This window comes from Sycon ciliatum, chromosome 1 (genome assembly GCF_964019385.1).
Source record: "Sycon ciliatum chromosome 1, ocSycCili1.1, whole genome shotgun sequence".
Classification (NCBI taxonomy): Eukaryota; Metazoa; Porifera; class Calcarea; order Leucosolenida; family Sycettidae; genus Sycon; species Sycon ciliatum.
In genome coordinates, this window is record NC_088643.1 from 51,156,276 (window position 1) to 51,176,365 (window position 20,090).

Consider the following 20,090-nt stretch of genomic DNA (forward strand, 5'->3'; position numbering starts at 1 on the left):
ATTGCCGCAGGTCGAATGGCCGGTCCCTACCAAGAGCCTTCCTTCCCACTTACACAGGTCTCCGGTTTGGGTGTGGTTCCCAAGAAGTCACGGTCGGTGCAAAAATGGCGCTTGATTATGCATCTGTCAGCACAACAGGGCCACTCAGTGAACGATGGTATCCCTGTTGACAAATTCTCTGTACAGTACTGCTCGGTCGACGGCGGTGTAAATCTCGCACGGTCCCTCGGCCGTGGCTGCCATCTGTGGAAGGTCGACCTCCAAGACGCATTTCGCATTTGTCCACTACGGAAAGAGGACTGGAACTATTATGCCTGTTCTGGCGCAGGCAATATTACGTAGACAAATGCCTACCCTTCGGCCTTCGCTCATCACCGTCGCTGTTTAACAAAGTCGCAGATGCCCTCCACACGGTGACTTCATGTGCACCAACTAATGACATGGCGTCCTTTCATGCGGTTTACCGCACGGATTTATGAAGTCGGACATATTCCGATTTATTTGCATCAATCGCACAAAATTAGGTACATTTCTCTTGTAAACCCTGTCAGTTTGAGAATTTAGACAAACACCGAACAAATTTTAGCCGCGACGAGGATCGGGAGGAATCCATCATAATTATTTACATAGCTACTACCATCACGTCGACCGAGTGAAGATCGAAATGATAATGGAGTGGAGAGAAGAAGACCTGAACTAGAGTGCTTGAGAGACTATGTAGTGTCACATGAGAATTGCTTCGTTAGGAAAGCTCTCCTTTTGAATGGAGAAGCCCAACGTCGCTGATTTGCATCGCCGTTTTCAAGCGCTGATCTGCAGTAGGAATGTTTTTGTAAATTATTCTTAGTTGTGGACGTGGATGGATTCAGCGCTCTGTTCTCTCAGCAAGCCTACTCAGTCCAACACGAAGGACTTCCATGAGCGAAACAACGTGCTCCTCGAGCAAGTGCAGCTCGGGGTAATATGGCCAATGCCACGGGAGACCACCTCGTGCTTGCATAAGGCCAAGAATTGATGGCAAGAAATCTTTGATGAGCGCCTTCGACTTCAAGGACGCAATGTATCACCTCAGCAGTAGCTGCAGCGCTCTTGCTGAAAATATCACTGCAAGCATGCACTAGGCATGATTTTGTGAAGAGCTACTTGTACTAGCGATTGGAGATTTGGTGTTGGCTTTCAGGGCTGGGCATATCTGCTCCATCATGGTAGCTGGTGCGTTTGTCAAGGCAGTGCAGTTTCTGCTGCTGTTTCACAAGCCATATGCGCATATGCGCAGTGAGTAGGAATTTGTTGTATGATAGCTGAGGATCACCAGCCTTCATGGACAAACCTATATTGGGACTGGTTGCTGAACAGTGCACACCTAAATCTCTCAGCAAGTTCTCTTGCTCAGCTGGTGACGAACACTATATACCCGCTGCTTCGGGCTTGCAGCCCCGTCTCCCGACCGTAGACCGATCGAAAGGCTGTCACGGTCCTGTGACCATCGGCGTACAGTTGACGCTGATGGGGCATCGGATAAAGTGCTGGCGTCAGTAATTCTCTGGTATACCTGGAATCTACATCTACAGCTGGTTTCGACTTCCAGCCATCCTTCGTTAGTTATGCTTGTGACTATCAAGCCAGCAAGTCGATCAGCAGCATCGCCTCGCATCTTTGATGGTGAGGCCTGCAAAACGTCACCGACCAGTGACGATGCTCAAATAGGGCACCCTACCAGAGCTGGCGCAATGTATGGTGCAGTCTTTCATGAATCCATAAACTATGCCGTTTGGCTGCTGTAGCTCTGACGCTTGCGTGTGTGCCTTACATTAAGGGCAGCGGGCCGTCTGCTCTAGCCATTTGCCAATGCATGCACGGCTGAACGTCTACCAGCAAGCTGCAAACACTTCTCTCCCTACCTGTGACACTGTGACATAGTGGACATTGTGCGTGTGTTATTGCCTTCCTATCTGAACTGTTCTGGATGCAGAGATTTACCCACTAAGCCCTAGAGAAATATGAATAAATACTATACTACTACTACTATTACTAAACTTGGTATGCGGGTGTGACGTGCTGCTGCTCATCAGATTCGGTCCATGCGACGCTCGTGTTTTTAGTTTTGTTATTTTGTCTTCCTTTTTTGAATTCGTAAACCGAACAGACTAAACTATCCAGTGATCAGGTACTGGTGCGGTGGGGCGAGGTTTTGTTGGTGATGCTGCTGTCAGTGGTGGCGGCGTGCATGTGCTCGTGCTTGCGGGCGATGGCCCGCGTTTTCTCCCTTGCCGCAAGTTTGTCTTGCGTTTGTGTTTTGCATTTGGACTTCCTGCCAGGCTTGGAAGACTTGCATTTCAAACAGTTTGTCCCACTGTGTGGCTCCCAGTCTTTGAGCGATGTACATCCACCTCTGGAGCTCCAGAGAATGTTGGGCCCCTGGCAGTAGCAGTGCATTCCATGGCCAATTTGCAAGTGTGGCAAAAAAGTTCAGGATGTATTTGATTTCATCCACATTGAGATGAAACACTGCCAAAATGGATTGAGTATGATCTGCCACACGATACTTCGTCCGTCCACTCCTTGACGCGAATTTCTCCCCTCCAATACGACAACACGATGACAGGAAGCTAACATGAGCCTCCATTTCTGAACAAAATAACGTCTCTAACATGGCCACGAAAAGCTACAGTGATGCACGTCAAGCTTAGGAATACACGAAATTGAAAGGCTAGGACATCGAGGTATACTAGAAAATTGTCTGCGAGGCGGATAATATTCGCTGACGAGGTTGGTGAGCCCTTGAAATCGAGCGACGATCCAAAAATAATTGCACCCACGTCGAGAAAGAAACCATGCGTAGCGCGTGGGTAACCCAAGAAGATCGCTCGAGCGGCGGCACAGTCGAAGGCAAGGCCAGTCCAAGCTCTAAACTCTATCGAATGACCTGGCAAACACCCGTGGTTTCGGTTGACCTTGCCCGTTTGAGATGGAAGTCGAGCGAAATTGCAAACATACGACTAGGCCAGGTCGCGTAAAAAATGAAAAAGATTAAAATTTGGCCGCCATATTGAATGAACGCGCGTCGCATGCATGGGACAGCCGTGTCCAGTGGGTCATGTTGCACAACTTTGATGTAGCTCCAGTCATCCACTACTTAGACGACTACCTTGGCGGAGCGACGGACTCTATCGGCGCGCAGCACCAGCTTGACCGTGCCCTGGTAGCCTGCCACGACTTGGGCTTCCCGGTCAATCCGAAAAAGGTGGAAGGCCCTAGTACAACCCTGACATTCCTCGGTGTCATGCTGGACACAGAGCGCTTCGAATCCGCCTCCCATCCGACAAGTTAGAAGACCTTCTCACTGCCCTCAGGGCTTGGCAACATACCCGCCCTACCGCCCGCAAGTCTGAATTGTTGTCTCTGATAGGCCACCTCAGCTTTGCCTGCAAGGCGGTCCCTGCGGGCCGCATGTTTCTGCGCCGCCTCATTGATCTCAGCACGACTGTCCCGAATCCAAATAATTATATCAGAATCACAGAAGACGCCAGAGCAGACATCCAGTGGTGGCTTGACTTCCTCCCTGCCTGGAATGGCGTCGCCTTCTTCCTGGAACCCACGTGGTCAGCCGCCGCTGATATGGACCTCTACACGGATTCATCCAGATTCATCGGCTATGGTGCTTTCTTCGCCGGCCAGTGGCTCCAACACCGGTAGCAGAGGCACCAATCCCAGAGATCCATCACGTGGATGGAGCTCTTTGCCATCGTGGCCACAGCATCCACATGGGCACCGCAGCTGCATCTGAAGCGCATCCGCTTCCACTGCGACAACCGTAGCGTATGCGACATCTGGCTCCGCTCAGGCACAAAGTGCCCCGACTTAATGGCGCTTGTACGCACTTTGTTTGCCATTGCTGCCCGACACAACTTTCACGTCATAGTCTCCCACATCCCCGGCACTGACAATGCGATTGGCTGACTCTCTGTCTCGGTTTCAGATGGCCCGATTTCGCCGACTGGCACCCACAGCAGAAGAAACGCCATCTTCGGTGCCCGAGAGCACCTACTCCCTCTGATGTTGGAGGGTCAGACCTACGAGTAGCTAGGCCTGTCAGCGTCCATACGTGCCACATACGCGACAGCCTGGAAACGACTGCACCAATTCGGCAAACTGGTCGGCACCAAGGTGATTACAGACACCATCATGCTGGCGTTTGTAGCCTACCTGGTACGTCAACGTGCCGCGTCAACCGTCCGCTTGTATATGTCGGCGATCCGGGCAATTGCCAAAGAAAACGGCAAAGATCTCTCTTCGCGAAGAGTGGACCTCGCAGTTCAAGGAGTGGCACGTGCACAGGCCAACCGAACTAAAAACGCCAGTAAGCCAATCCTCCTGCCCCACACGGCAGCTATGCGCAATGCCCTGATACGGTCTAACCTCAACGCTACCGACCGAGCCATGGTATGGGCAGCTATTTGCATGGGCTTCTTCGCCTGTCTCCGGGCAAGTGAATACACTTCCATAACCGCCACAACCATGTCAGACGGTGGCCTCCGAACAAATGACCTCTCCATCACGCCGCAGGCAATACAGGTCACAATCAAGAAGTCCAAGACCGACCAACTCGGCAAGGGTCACTCCGTCCGGCTCACAACCACCAACTCAACGGTTTGCCCGGTCAGAGCCATGCATACCTATCTCTCCAGACGCCCCAACCTGCCCAATAGACCACTGTTCGTTGACAGCTGTGGCAAGTTCCTAACTGCACAAAGACTCACACGTCTAATCCGTCAGCTCCTGAGCAGCGCAGGGTACCCACCGATCCAGTATTCACTGCACGGCCTCAGAGCCGGAGCCGCAACCACAGGAGCATTGAGCGGCTTCACCGAATCCGAGATCATGAAACTCGGCAGATGGCGAAGTGCCTGCTACAAGAACTATGTCCGCTGTGGAAAGTAACTCTTCACCGTCCGACAGCCACACCCACATACACGCACCCGCATACACATACACGCGCACGCACACACCCCCACGCATGCACACACACACATGCATGCACCCGTACGCGTACCCGCAGTCTGACACCGCGCAAGCATACATGCAGGTACACACACTGCGCACACGCTGGAACGCCCATTCGCGGACGTATGCACTCACATTCTAGCACTGACTGTGCACGCACGCCTCTGATACTTATGGTGTTGTCTGCACCACTCAGCTGCTGTGCTCATGCTCCCACCTATGGCATCATGCCACCCATTGCTTTTGCCGACTACATGCGATTCAAACCCTTATCAGTGTTACTAAGGGAAAACGAACATACGAATGGCACACATTTGAACTACGTACATGTAGCTGAAGCGCTTGAATACCACACTAAGGTCATTCGGCTGACCAACGCAGAATTTGGGGGCATTCGGCGGCTTGGTCCGATTCCTAGCTTGTTGGTAACCGGCTTGAGATTTCCAAGGTTGCTATGACAACGTGCAGTCATGCGCAGGGCCACCCAACATGCATTCGGGGGCCCAGGAAAGACAGAAACGCGTTGCTAGGCAACAGCAAAAGCGCTCGGCGAGTATCACGCTACTCATGCAGCGCGCACGTTGGCGTAGGGTATCACGCTGCCTTTGTGCTGTGGGGTACCACATTGCCCCTCGCTGGAATCAGACCCGTGCCCCGGATACCTTGCGCTGGCCTCCTGACGGCCAAACTCAACCAACTTGTGCGCTGTGACTGGGGTTGTGCATGTATTAGCAACATAATGTGGCCCAGGTCGGCAGACTTTCAATTAGCCAAGCGAGCTACTCAGGCCAGGGTGCATCACTATTCGCAGCACTTATCGTCCATGCAGCAGTCGGGTTAATATCGCCATCATTGTCCCATCCTGAATGTTCGAAGGAGGTGTACTACGATGTATCAGAAAAGGAGAGGACGAGGTCGACCTGTTGGCTGTCGTGTGTGTGATGCTGGTGTGCAGAGTGGTCAGTGTTTGTTTTAGGATGTCATCTACTCCATGTTATGTTCGATTTGTCCCAAGGAGTGCGTTGGAGAGACAAAGAGAACTACCAGGAAGAGGTTTGAGGAGCACTGCAGAGATTGCTGGACAGTGGACACAGCGTGAAACTTGATGTTTGCTGATGTTGTGCTGGACTGTGGTATTTCACACAGTACTCTTCTGTCTGTCTGTGTGCTAACTGCTTTGGCCGTACTCAGCAAAAGTTTATCTGCATCTTCGTCCTCACACATATGGTTCCAGCTACACTGCATGCATTATTTTCCAGGTCACATTAATTAACACATTGACATACCCCCCCCCCCCCCCCAAAACACACACACACACACAGCTGTAGGTTGATTGTGATTCTTACAGTGCTCTGCGTGGCTTACCTGCAGCAACGTGAACTGGTGTAGCACCATCGTTGGTCCGTTCTGCAATGCCATGGGTTCCTATCTTCCCAATCAGCCACTGAGGAGGTTGACATCGACAGACATGCACACACACATTCGCACAATCAAACGTATTATGAGATTATTCATTAGGTAAAGTACTACACGTATTACCTAAGGCAGCAACTGCTACCTCAGAATGTGCCTGTTGCGTGACTCTGGAGTATATAGGTGGTCAATCAGAAATGCATACAGCAGTATGTATGCAACACAATTATTGTCGCTCATGCCGGATACTTTGGACTAAGCCCGAGCACAGCAATATGCCGTATTTCCCGGGGTGTTAGCCGCACATTTTTTAAATGCGTATATAAAAAGTTGAAAATTGCCCCTGCGGGTTTTTAGACATCGAATACTCCACGTGTACCGACCCGCGTCCCATGCATATATGGCATGTATTATGTCATTCGACTGCGTTCCCTGCTCTGCTTTCGACCCTTGCACCCGCACCGCAGTGCACAGTATCTATGATTGCTTCAACTGCCATACTGAGAACGTGTCTCATCATACGCGATCACGACATGATCGGCAAGGGATCACAACACTTACCGTGCAAGGCCGTTCAGTCAGTGGTATCGTAGATCCATATACCCAACATATACGGATAGATACGACACGACTATCGATCCTCGCTCACTTTGCATAAAAGTAGGAACTTCAGTGCTGAAATTTGTCAGTTCTGAGTGAAGAACAAAGCAAGACAAGCTTGCTAGAACTAGAGTTGTTCTCTGCTAGTTGTGCGCTTCGACTCTCAGGATGCCGAAGCAACGCAGCTACTCTGCCAAGAAAAATATGTCGCGATTATAATAATTTGCTGAGCAACATGGAAATCGTTCAGCTGCTGGAAAGCTAAGCGTGAATGAATCCTTGACTAGGCAATGGCGGACACAAAAGATGAACTGTCCAAGCTGAAGAAGGAAACACGCTTTCATGCCACCATGGGAAGACGGTATAATGGCCTGAACTTGAGACGCTGCTTTTTGACTGGATCCACAAGGACTGTCAGGATTGCCATGCCCTGAACAGCACCACGATATGGCTGAAGGCATGAGCCTTCGCCAAAGAAATAAAATTGAGCGGATTTTGTGCAACGACCAGCTGGTGTTATCGATTTATGAAGCGGCATGGTCTTGTCATCCGTGCAAAGACTTATCTCTGCGAACACCTCCCGGATGATTTCGAGAACAAAATCCTGCAGTTCCAGCGGATGGTGATATAGTAGCATGAGCGGTAGCAATATCGACTATCACAGATCGGCAACATGGACGTGATTCCCATGAACTTCGACATGCCACTGAGTCGGAGAGGAAATTGTGCGGGAGCAAAATCAGTGGGAATCACCACCAGCGTTCATGAAAAAGATCACTTCACAGTCGTTCTGGCATGTTTTGCAGATGGTACCAAGCTGAAGCCGATAAGTACAGAAGGGGGGGGGGGGGAGCTTTGCGAAAACGAAAAAAAGCCTCCCCCTTCTGGACTTATCTTTGATATTTCTGAGTTACCCAAGCTGGGCGGTGTGCTGCCTTGTTGCTTTGAATTGTAGTTAGACCGCTTTGTCAAGTATTTTACTGGTCTCGTCATCGTCCAGTAACAATCGACATTCTTTATTCCCGTGGGACTGTAGCATGTGCTCATTTTCGTTGCGCTTACCTTCCCCTCTTTGGTCTCTCCTTAACCTTGAACCTTCCGGGTTGGAAGGCTGTTGGTTAGCGCTACGGAGATATGTTGAAGCTAGTTATCAGGCCGTCGAATGTCTCAGTACTCTGTCAGTTTTGTGCCTAGTTGTTGCACTTTCTGACTGTATATAGTATCTGGTTACAGTGATGGAGAGTTACTCTAAAAGTTACTCGTATCCATATGTACTTTTCCTTTCTACATTTATGGTTGGCTCAACATCCGAGTTTCAAATTAAACTATATTAAATTAATGTATGATTATTGTTGAAGTGGAAAGTTGAGTTCGGGTAGTCAATTGTTCACATTCTGAGGTACCACTTATACTCTGAATACCAAAAAAAAGCAATTTTGGGCCCCGGAAAGGGGGGGGGGCGGCTTAGACTTGGTGTGGCGAACACCCCCGTAAAATACGATACTGCAAGATGTAGCGCATGCACCGCTCCCCTACCTGTACAGTCTCCAAGTGACCGAATTGAGTGGCGGCATGCACAGCTGTCATGCCATCGTTGGCGCGGATCCTCGGATCACCTGGGCATTCAGTCACCAGGTACTGAAGAGCAACTAGCCGACCTTCCTGTGCTGCAAAGTAGACTGGTGTGGCGCCTAGACAGACATACGGGAAAAGAGAATTTGAGGCAACATCCATGGTTTAAGTTGTCGCAGTCGAAAATGGAGGTCAAAAGTAAAATACAGCTCGAAGTCAGCAAGAAGGTCAAGGCAGAAGACAACCGGTCTGAGAAGGATACCTACACATGTACTGCATAACTGCATCAGTGTTCTAGGAAAATTGGGCTTGACAATGTACACTGGACGAGTATTAGTTTCTGCAAGTCCTGTACAGTTGTTTTTTTACTGAAGTGGAAGCAAATTTTTGAGCTCCGCAGTTTTTCAGTCTCTGGCAGCCCGTCGGCATGGCCAGGAGAACCACTAGCAGCATTAGTTAGTTAGTATCATGTAGTAGGACTGACCTACCTCTGGCGGCCATGCCGCCAGCTACAAAGGCCGCCCTCAAGGGGCTCTCAGAGGTAGAGACAACACTGTTGTGCTCCCTCCCGGGTATCGAGTCGTCTGTGATTGAGGTTATCAAGACCCTGGCGAACTTAGCGTCCGAGTCGGCCGATCGCGAGGATCACCTCAACAAAAGAATCAATGACCTGTCGCGGCAAGTGTCAGGCCTGACTCAGGAAGTTGTCTCCCTCAAGGAAGCCGCGATTGCCAAGGCAAGTGTTCTCCCAAATATTCAAGCTCAGCAGAGCCAGCGTACGTAGCGTGGATCTACGAAATCGTCAAGAAATCGTACCCATACCCGCACAGGCCAGGCTGCTGCGTGCACTGCTAGTACGGGTGAGCCCCGTAGCGTGGGTGACACTGGCAGTGACCCTGAGGCGTCCAGTGAGGAAGACAGTAATTCTGAGATCATTGGCATTGAGGGCCCCTACAGCAGGAGCGCTAAACATTGCTCCAAGCCAGTCCTGGAGGTCTTAGACGACGGCAGCTGGCAACTGGTGTCAGGAGAGCCTCCCAAGTCCAGGAGGGCAGTTTTGTATGTATGCAATTTAAGCTCAACCTGCACTGAGGAGGGACTGAAATGCTTCACCCGGCAGCGTGCAGTTGCAGCAGGGGGTGCGGCAACGGTGCACACTTGCAGCCTCCACACCACGGAGGCAGGAAGAGTGTCTGCCCACCTAACTGTGGACGCTAAGGACCTCAGCCTAGTCACAACTGAGAATTTCTGCCCAAGGCCCCTGTCCGCGAGGCCATGGCGATTTAAGGAACGCACTGAGCAGCAATCCAAATGATGCCCCCAAGCCTAATGCTCCTGCTCACAAATGCCTTCGGACTGCAATCCAAACTTGGTGAGTTCCAGCACACCCTAGACCAAGTCCAACCTGATATCGGCATCATCACAGAAACCAAGCTCACCCCAGAAAGTACTACGCAAGCAGAGCTGACGGTCCCTGGCTATTTCTCACCCTTGCGGCGTGACAGGACTCGCCATGGTGGTGGTGTGGCAGTCTGGGTTAAGACTTCCCTCGCTATGCGGGAGCTGGAAACAATCGACGTGCTTGATCAGGAGCTCATCTGGCAAAGCGTCAAGTTGTGCAACGGCCAGTCTGTGGTCATATGTGCAGCTTACCGCCCTGGAACGTGCTCAGACACGGACATCACCGTCTTTGACGCCATATCTGCAGGCCTCGAGTCGACAGCGTGTCAAAATTCGCCTGTGATTCTAGCTGGTGACTTTAATGTGCACAACCAAGACTGGCTCCACAGCAGTCAAACGACACGTGCAGGCGAATATGCAGAGGACATGTGCCACATGTATGGTTTTGAGCAGCTCGTCCATGAGCCAACCCGTGGTCGCAACACCTTGGACCTCGTGATGTCAGATTTACCAGGCAGAATCGTCACGCCTCTGCATCCACCCCTTGGCAAATCCGATCATGCAGTGATAGTTGCACATTTTGATGTGGCACCAACCCCAGACCGTCCGACGAAGCGCACAGTATGGCGGTACCAGCAAGCCGACTGGCCCCACCTACGCGCCTTCCTGCGCGACTCAGACTGGTCCTTCCTTGCTACTGATGACGCTGACACCTCATGTGACAAACTCACCAGGAAAGTCACAGAGGCAATGAAACGATTCATACCATCCAAAGTGCTGAAGCAACGAGCCAGCAACCCAATCTGGTGGTCTCCTGACTGCCAAGCATGTGTTGACAGAAAACAACAGGCGTGGAGGCGCCATCGAGCCTCCCCAGATGATGCTGCACTTCTTTCAATCTTCAAGGAGGCAGCAACTGCCGCAGTCGCCACTCTGCATCGAGCAAAGATGGCCCACATTGCGACAGTAAGGCACAAGATCAGCGCTGGAGGTCTCTCCAGCCGAGAGTGGTGGACTACGATCAAACGTGCTGGTGGCCATGGCAGCCGCTCCTCGGAGATCCCGACCTTGACCCAGGCCAACAGTGTTGAAGTCAGGCAGAGTGCAGCGAAAGCTGAGGCTTTTGCAAAGTTCTTCTCGTCAAAGTGCAGTTTGGGTATGGATGACTTGCAGGCAGACGCGCTCCCACCAGTTCGTCGCCGCTCAGATGCGCAGCTCCACACAGTGCACTTCCGACCTTGTGATGCAGGCTATCGTCAACCGTGCCCTCAGGAAATTCCTTGAGTCAAACAATATCCTGTCCCAGAGCCAGTATGGGTTCCGCAGTAGACTTGGCACCCAGGATATCCTCGCCCTATTGAATTCGCAGTGGGGCAGGGTGGCCGCAAGCGGTGGTGCAGTAAGGGTGATCGCAGTGGATGTGGCTGGTGCGTTTGACCGTGTCTCGCACACCGGAGTGCTTCACAAGGCAGTGTGCTATGGCGTAGCTGGTCACCTGCTTGGCTGGCTCCGCGACTACCTGAGCAACCGGAACCGTAGGCTAACCGCAGCTGTTGGTGGGGAGCTATCTCAGCCCTCCCCGGTGAGAGCTGGCGTCCCCCAGGGCAGCATCCTGGGACCGACTCTGTTCATCCTGTACACAAATGACGCCGAGGACCATCTCCCTCCTGGAATGGACCTCGCTGCATATGCCGACGACACTATGCTCTTCAACTTCATCACCTCAAGAGTGTCCATACCTGGCAGCTCTGCTATCATGCAACAGGGTGTGGATGCACTGTCTCGCTGGGGTGTGGAGTGGAAAATCAAGTTTGAGCCCTCCAAGACCCAAGCCATGACAATCGCACATCATCGCCAGCCTTGGCAGCTCCCGGGAACCACTTTCGACGCTACGCCAGCCAGCGAAGCAGGCCACCTGAAGCTCCTGGGGGTCACCTTTGACTCCCAGCTGACATATGCGCAGCACATCCGTACGATCCGCTCCAGAGCACAGCAACGCCTAGGCTTCCTGCGGAAGGCCTCTGCTATCCTAGAGCCCCCTGGCCGACTCCGAGCCTACAATGGGTTTGTCCGCCCTGTGCTGGAGTACTGTCCCCTGGTCTGGCTTGGTGCGTCACCCTCACACTTGGCCAAGCTAGACCAGATCCAGTGGCGAGCCATCCACATCATTGGATCGGGCTCCTGGCTCCCTAGTCTATCTCTGCGGCGGACAGTGGCCTCGCTTGCATACTTGTACAAGCTATTCTGCCTGGATGCGGACAGCCCGCTAAAGAAGATCCTCCCCCCTGGTGCCCAACGTCGACCTCAGGACATACAGCCCACCTGCGTGTCTGCTCAGCCTACGCACCCACACCAGCTATCGACTAACCTGCCAGCACGGACCCGAAACAGCTGTCTTCGCGCATTTCCTGCCAGCGCTGTGCAGACATGGAATGCTCTGCCCCCAAAGCATACTGCTGAGACCCCCACACCTGGAGGGCCTGCAAGCCTTTAAGTGCCGTGTCCACCGTCACCTCCAGCTGCACCACTGGAGCTGGGCGACTGAGAGCCTCTAGCAGACCTCTCACACCTACCTCAGCCGTAGTGCACACACCGCGTCTGAGACAGTGTCTTTTTTCGCTAGCTTATATACTCTCCCTCGCTCTATGTTGCGGCACAGTAGCTCCCTTGTTCATGTAATAGCTGGCCTACTGGAACAATTATGACTTTGCTGGCCAAATAGCTGAGGCTGCAGTCACCTCACCAATCATCTCATATTTTCAATGTTCCTTTTATTTTACTTTAACAATTTCGCAACCTCTCTCTCCCTCCCTCCCTCTTTCTCTCTCTCTCTCTCTCTCTCTCTCTCTCTCTCTCTCTCTCTCTCTCTCTCTCTCTCTCTCTCTCTCTCTCTCGCTCTCTCTCGCTCTCTCCCCCGCTCTCTCTCTCTCTCGCTCTCTCTCCCGCTCTCTCTCTCTCTCTCTCTCTCGCTCTCTCGCTCTCCCTCCCCCACCCACTCTTGGTGCGTCTAGGTGGCCATGAAGTCGAGACCCTAGGTCGGCGGAGCTCCCTAAACCTCACCACCACTGCCACGATTCAGGTTGTGCGTACTTCCCCTAGCTGCATCTCATGTTTGGCATTTAAGTGGTCTTTGTAAAAAATAAATTTAAAAATTTAAAAAACATGTATACCTAATGACTGGTGCACTGTGAAAGTACAACTTCTCACTGGGCCCTGTTGCCTTGTAGGGGCATGCCTGCGGTTTCGCAGTATCATTAAAAATCCCATCAGAGACACCGCCTATGTCACTCTATTTTAGTGATGATAAGATGTTTTTTTTGCTTTTTTTTTTTTACTAAGTACACAGCCTTCTCATCAGAAGGGGAGAAGACAAGAGAATATACAATAACAAAACAGCAGTGAGAGTAGGGGCTGCAAAGCAAGCCTGTGCTGGTGAGGCAAGCCTACAACACCGACATATGGTCTCGGCGTTAACGTGGGCTTGTGCACCATAGCCTAAAAGATATGGGTGATTTAGTGCGATAAAAGACAAGAGAAGGTGAGGTAGAGTGGTTGAGAAGAGAGAGAGAGAGAGAGAGAGAGAGAGAGAGAGAGAGAGAGAGAGAGAGAGAGAGAGAGAGAGAGAGAGAGAGAGAGAGAGAGAGAGAGAGAGAGAGAGAGAGAGAGAGAGAGAGAGAGAGAGAGAGAGAGAGAGAGAGAGAAAGAGAGAGAGAGAGAGAGAGAGAGAGAGAGAGAGAGAGAGAGAGAGAGAGAGAGAGAGAGAGAGTGAGAGAGAGAAAGAGAGAGAGAGAGAGTGAGAGAGAGTGAGTGAGAGAGAGAGAAGAGAGAGAGAGAGAGAGAGAGAGAGAGAGAGAGAGAGAGAGAGAGAGAGAGAGAGAGAGAGAGAGAGAGAGAGAGAGAGAGAGAGAGAGAGAGAGAGAGAGAGAGAGAGAGAGAGAGAGAGAGAGAGAGAGAGAGAGAGAGAGAGAGGAGAGAGAGAGGGAGAGGGAGAGGCAGAGGCAGAGGCAGAGGCAGAGGCAGAGGCAGAGGCAGAGGCAGAGGCAGAGGCAGAGGCAGAGGCAGAGGCAGAGGCAGAGGCAGAGGCAGAGGCAGAGGCAGAGGCAGAGGCAGAGGCAGAGGCAGAGGCAGAGGCAGAGGCAGAGGCAGAGGCAGAAGCAGAGGCAGAGGCAGAGGCAGAGGGAGAGGGAGAGGGAGAGGGAGAGGGAGAGAGATTCAAAGTCAGTTCATTTGGCTGTGAACATGATGCAATACTTGGGGGGGGGGGGGAAGCTTCAAGACGGAAATAGTTCTGAACTATTAGAGGGAGTCTGTGGCCCAAAGCCACTGGCTTCGGCGAAGATGGTAAGGTGGGATCCTGATTATTCAAAATGCCAGGAAAAAACTTCTAATTATCCGGACATTCTAATTATCCATAATCCTCGCCGTACTCATCAGGTTCCACGCTCACGCTGTGCTGTCCACCATGCTGCGTATCTTCCTCACTCGGCGCCTCTTGGTCACTGCCTGTGTCGCCCACGCTACGTTGCTCACCTGTACTAGCAGTGCACGCGGCAGCCAGGCCTGCGCGGGAATGGGTACGGTTTGTAGACGATTTTGTACGCGTATGCTGGCACTGCCGAGCAACTTGAAAATTCGGGGAACACTTGCCTTGGCAATGGTGGCTTCCTTGAGAGAGACAACTTCCTCAATCAGGCCTGACACCTGCCGCGACAGCTCATCAATTCTGTTGTTGAGGCGAGCCTCGCGATCAGCCGACTTGGACGCTAGGTTTGCCAGGGTCTTGATAACTTCAAGCGCAGACGACTAAATACCCGGAAGGGAGCACCAAGGTTTTCGTCTCTGCCTCTGAGAGCCCCTTGAGGGCGGCCTTTGTAGCTGGGTGCACGGTGGCCAGAGGTGGGTCAGCCCTACTACTACTCGATACTTACTACTAGTCCTCTTGGCCATGTCGAAGGGCTGCCAGAAAACCTTAGAAACTAAAAACTGCTTCCACTTCAAAATCTGCTTCCGCTTCAAAATCGTCAGACATGTATTCCCACCAGCTCAATGGTTATTGTCTTTCATGTACAACCATACTTTCCTAGAAATGTGTTCTGGGTCCTTCCAGGTGCTGGCTCGCAAAACACAAAAGATACATGTAGGATGAACACACTTTGCCTGCTATCGAACCAGACCATTCTTTTTGGCAAATTTGGGACCCAACATGGACAGGGCGGTACGCTCCTGTAGTGTGCCTGGTCTATTGCCCCCGTGCGGACTCTGAAGCTACCCGGACATTAAGCATGAGTAGTCAGCGCAGCCTGCAGACTTGAGACACTGTAGACCAGCGGTTATATGTTATTATACAGCACCTGTCTCACAGTCACACATGTACTTACCATTAAAGTCTCTATTGTTGACTGCGGCAACTCCTTGATGTTCTGTCAGCAGCTTCAGAATATCAACATTACCTGCACGGGGCGCAGAGTACAAACATGGTGCAGAGTACAAACATGGTGCAGAGTGTAAGCATGGTGCAGGGTGCACACATGATGCAGGGTGCACACATGGTGCAGGGTGCACACATGGTGCAGAGTGTAAGCATGGTGCAGGGTGCACACATGGGGCAGAGTACAAACATGGTGCAGGGTGCACACATGGGGCAGGGTACACACATGGGGCACAGAGTGCAAGCATAGGGAAGAGTCAGGGAGAGCATACACGGTACGACTTTAATAGAGCTATGAATAAAATGAAGGCGCAGACATCACGCAACTAAGGGCATGTTCGATTGGTAGGATCGGGATCCCGATCCACTGGATCCACTGGATTCGCACCCTTTCGATTGGTCGAATCCAGATCCGGATCCTTCGGATTTGGATCCGGTCAACCCACCTCGGGGAGCAGGGTTGTTATTGACCGGATCCACCAGATCCAAATGTGACCTTTGTGCGTATATGGCGGGTCAAAATCGTTTTTGTACACATTGTGGTACGCACACGTGGATTGAGATAGAGCTTGCTGACTTTTTGCACAACTGGCGCAGTGAGTACGACTTTTTATTACTTCGTCAACATGGCAACAGTCAAGGCCCAAAAAAGTGTCCAGTTGACTCTGAAGGATCCGACGGATCTGAGATCTGGATCCCGATCCTTACCAATCGAACATGCCCTAAGTTACTTGTTCGACATGTATGTGTATCCTATTACAATAATATTATATTCCACCATAATTCCAGAATTGATTTTCTGTCTCCATCATCAGTGAAATGTACGAAACTAAAGGTAACCAATGAAAGTAACTAAGTTAAATAATCAAGCAGGGGTACAAAGAAAAGCACATCAGGGTTGCTAAAAAATGCGCTAAAACACTGTAGGAAGGCTAGCAAGCGAGGTGACAATCTTACAAGACAAAGTGTAGAAGAACATATGCAGAAGTGTGACTGTATGAGTATAACCATAATGTGTAATCGATTCTGGAATACAATATTATTGTCATAGGATACACATACATGTCGAACAAGTAACTTAGTTGCGTGATGTCTGCGGCCTTCATTCTACTCATAGCTCTATTAAAATTACTGTCTTCTCGAAGATTGTTTGCATAACGACTTTCCTCTTGTCCCATGCATGCGACTCCACCTGATACAAGAGGAAAGTCGTTATACTCGATGTATTTTCATGTCTTCAGGCACCAAAAAGGTGTCAGAAAATCCAATCTGTCGTTATTTTCGAGGTCGTTATACCTCTTTCTGTACATTATAGATCGGGCATAACGACCTTGAAAATAACGACAGATAGGATTTACTGGCACCTTTTGGTGCCCGAAGACCTGAAAATACATCGAGTTGGATTTTCCTCTTGTATCAGGCGGAGTGCAGCTAGTGGCATGTATTGTACATGTCTGTGTCACATGCCCGGACCTCTTTTTTTAGTTTTCATTTAATTTTATTAAGGCCATGGTAAAAATTATCTTTGATTCTCAAGTACGCACGCACCGATTTTTGGCGGCGCACAGGGGATTTTTTATTTCTATGCATGCATATGCGCGCATGAAAATGGTCAATGCGAAAGGCATGAATCCGGGAGTAGTAAAATACCGGTATTTTTCTACTCCCTGGCCTGAATAGATGAACATGTGACCATTGTACATATTTTTTTTTGAAGTTCTCCCAATCCGTTCAAAAATTATTATTATTATTTTAATATTATGTACTATTATGTGAGATGAAATAAAACAGGAAAGGGCACAGGCCCTGATACGTGCAAGGGATAGCAATCAACCTTGCACATGAATTGACCATGTGCTCTAAATACATGTAAATGTAAATGCAAAACAATAAAAAACAAAAACACAAACAATGAGCAATAACTTCAGGACTGGGCACAAGTCCTAAACCAGTAAAAGGTGCAAGAGATAATAATCAACATTGCGAGTTCGAGTCAAAGCATGCGGACTCACAACAAAATGGCATCAATGTGAGCAAAGAGGAAGAAGAGAAAGGAAACAGCAAAACAAAAAACAAAGACGGAGGATAAACGGCAACAGAACCAAAACTGGCAAACAAACCTGTGACATCATCATGCACAGACACAAAAGACAAATTGAACCGAGTCAAACTGGCATGAGCGACTCATGCTGCAGGACATCGCTGGGGTGATGGCTGAAATTCACCTTCCTCCGACTACCACGCAACATCATGACGGAGTCACGGACTAGAGTGAAGCCAAGCTCACAGCGGATCCGTCCCATGAGGACGCTGTACGAGTCTCCGGTTGCCGCTGCCAGGCGAATGGCGAGACGTTTCAACACATTCCGGGCCTCACCGCCAGCTCCCCCGACAGAGGAGAACACCAATGGAGAGAAGCTGCCCCTCTCCACCCGCCGGATCCGCTCACCATAAGCCGCTTTCTTCTGCTCCTCATGCCATCTGTAGGTCGCAGAGAGGGACTTAGTCATGTAAGAGGACGTGCAGGGATAGAAAACCCTCATGTCAAAAAATGCATCCTCTTGCATGGACCAGAGGCCCCTCCCCTTGACGTCCAGTCTGGCCTGAGGGTCAGTGTTGGCGGCCCTTGGAAGAGCTTCACCAGCAAGGGGTTGAAGAACAGGCTCCGTCTCCACGGCATTGCACACTCTGCCAAGAAGGCCGGCAATGTAGTCCCGGACATGGTTGTGGCGGATGACGGGGAAGCCGCCACGTCTGCATATCCTGGCATGGTCGGTGGTGAAAGGCACACCACATAAGCAGGTGTCAGGGATACCAAGAACAGGCCACCCGTAGCGTGCAGCAAGAGCATCCTGGAATGACCTCCTGTCGAGGCTGAAGCCGTGTGCAGCGATGGGCAGGCACGATAGCCACGAGCTGGCACCGCGGTCGCAACTAGCCTCCAAGGAGCGCTGCTCATGGTCGCTGAGGTCTGCACTGATGGCGGCAGTAGTGTCGGACCACAGGGTACGGAGTTTGGCACGGCCCTGGAGCTTAGCATTGCGCACGGTGTCCTCGTCAGTGGCCAGCAGTAGGGACTGGCGCATGATGTTGGCCTGGAGCTCACTGGTGACTGCTACTGATGTGGCGTGCTGGAGTGGAGCGATAGACAGGGGGGACAGCAAACCAAGACCTCCAAGGCGAGGGGGCAGCGACAGCCTCAGCTGGCGCAGTGGGGGAGATGGAGGAGCAACGCCTGTAACAGCTGGGATGAACTCCTGGGCGATGACACACTCCAGAGCTTCAAAGTCAGCAATTGTACATATTATTATTATTATTATTATTCAGGAATGGGTTTGCTCCCACACTGGAGCTCGCGCTATTCCGCCGACGACTTGACACTTGACTGACTCACGACTGCCATCCAGAGAACACGAGAAGTCCATCGAACTTTCGACTCGGCAAACCCATTCCTGAACAAAATCATCGCCGAAGTCGCAACCTCTATTTCGTATTATTATTATTATTATTTGAAAGTAGGACGGAGGCAGAAAATATTACAAAAATGTATTATCTACGCATGCATCTACGCAAGAGTCACCACCAGCCAATTAGGACATGTGTCAAAGTATTGAACGTTTTCGTTCCCTTCGTGTCACCTGTCGTGAGTGGTATTCCGATGATGTATTCTCGGTTTTGTCACGTGGTAGGTCTTTGTTACATCTTGCCGTGTTGGAAGCTTTGTACATACGTAAGTTAGACCCTGAGCTTTGTGTTCAGAAGGAGAATGTGTTGTCTTTGCAGTTGTTTGGCACTGTTCGTCGTGAAGGTGCGAAATAGATCCCTTGATCTCTTGATATTTCTCTCTTTTTCTTGTCACTACGTTTTTGTCACTTATTGGATTTGCATGGTGTTTTCTTGATTCTTCACATCTATTTTTTCGTGTCACTTCTACACATAATTGGAGTGATATATTTCTGAACTTCTTTTCCTTATAGTTGTAGTCTTTTAGCTTATTATTATTATTCATTTTTTATTTATTTTTTTATTATTATTATACTGGTTTATTATGTACTATTATGTGAGATGAAATAAAACAGGAAAGGGCACAGGCCCTGATACGTGCAAGGGATAGCAATCAACCTTGCACATGAATTAAGCATGTGTTCTTAATACATGTAAATGTAAATGCAAAACAATAAAAAACAAAAACACAAACAATGAGCAAAAACTTCAGGACTGGGCACAAGTCCTAAACCAGTAAAAGATGCAAGAGATAATAATCAACCTTGCGAGTTCGAGTCAAAGCATGCGGACTCACAACAAAATGGCATCAACGTGAGCAAAGAGGAAGAAGAGAAAGGAAACAGCAAAACAAAAAGCAAAGACGGAGGATAAACGGCAACAAAACCAAAACTGGCAAACAAACCTGTGACATTATCATGCACAGACACAAAAGACAAATTGAACCGAGTCAAACTGGCATGAGCGACTCATGCTGCAGGACATCGCTGGGGTGATGGCTGAAATTCACCTTCCTCCGACTACCACGCAGCATCATGACGGAGTCACGGACTAGAGTGAAGCCAAGCTCACAGCGGATCCGTCCCATGAGGCGCTGTACGAGTCTCCGGTTGCCGCTGCCAGGCGAATGGCGAGACGTTTCAACACATTCCGGGCCTCACCGCCAGCT

The 20,090-nt window shown here is 50.5% G+C and overlaps 1 protein-coding gene across 1 annotated transcript in view; it reads right to left on the bottom strand.

Moving 5' to 3' along the window:
• LOC135830940 (uncharacterized) overlaps positions 1 to 20,090 on the bottom strand; it is a 62,256-nt gene that overhangs the window by 29,518 nt on the left and 12,648 nt on the right. The window contains exons 2-4 of the mRNA XM_065343166.1: positions 15,369 to 15,440; positions 8,554 to 8,708; positions 6,370 to 6,448 (exon numbers count right to left, since the gene is read on the bottom strand). Coding sequence (XP_065199238.1) covers positions 6,370 to 6,448; positions 8,554 to 8,708; positions 15,369 to 15,440 — 306 coding nt within the window. The remainder of the gene's footprint in view (positions 1 to 6,369; positions 6,449 to 8,553; positions 8,709 to 15,368; positions 15,441 to 20,090) is intronic.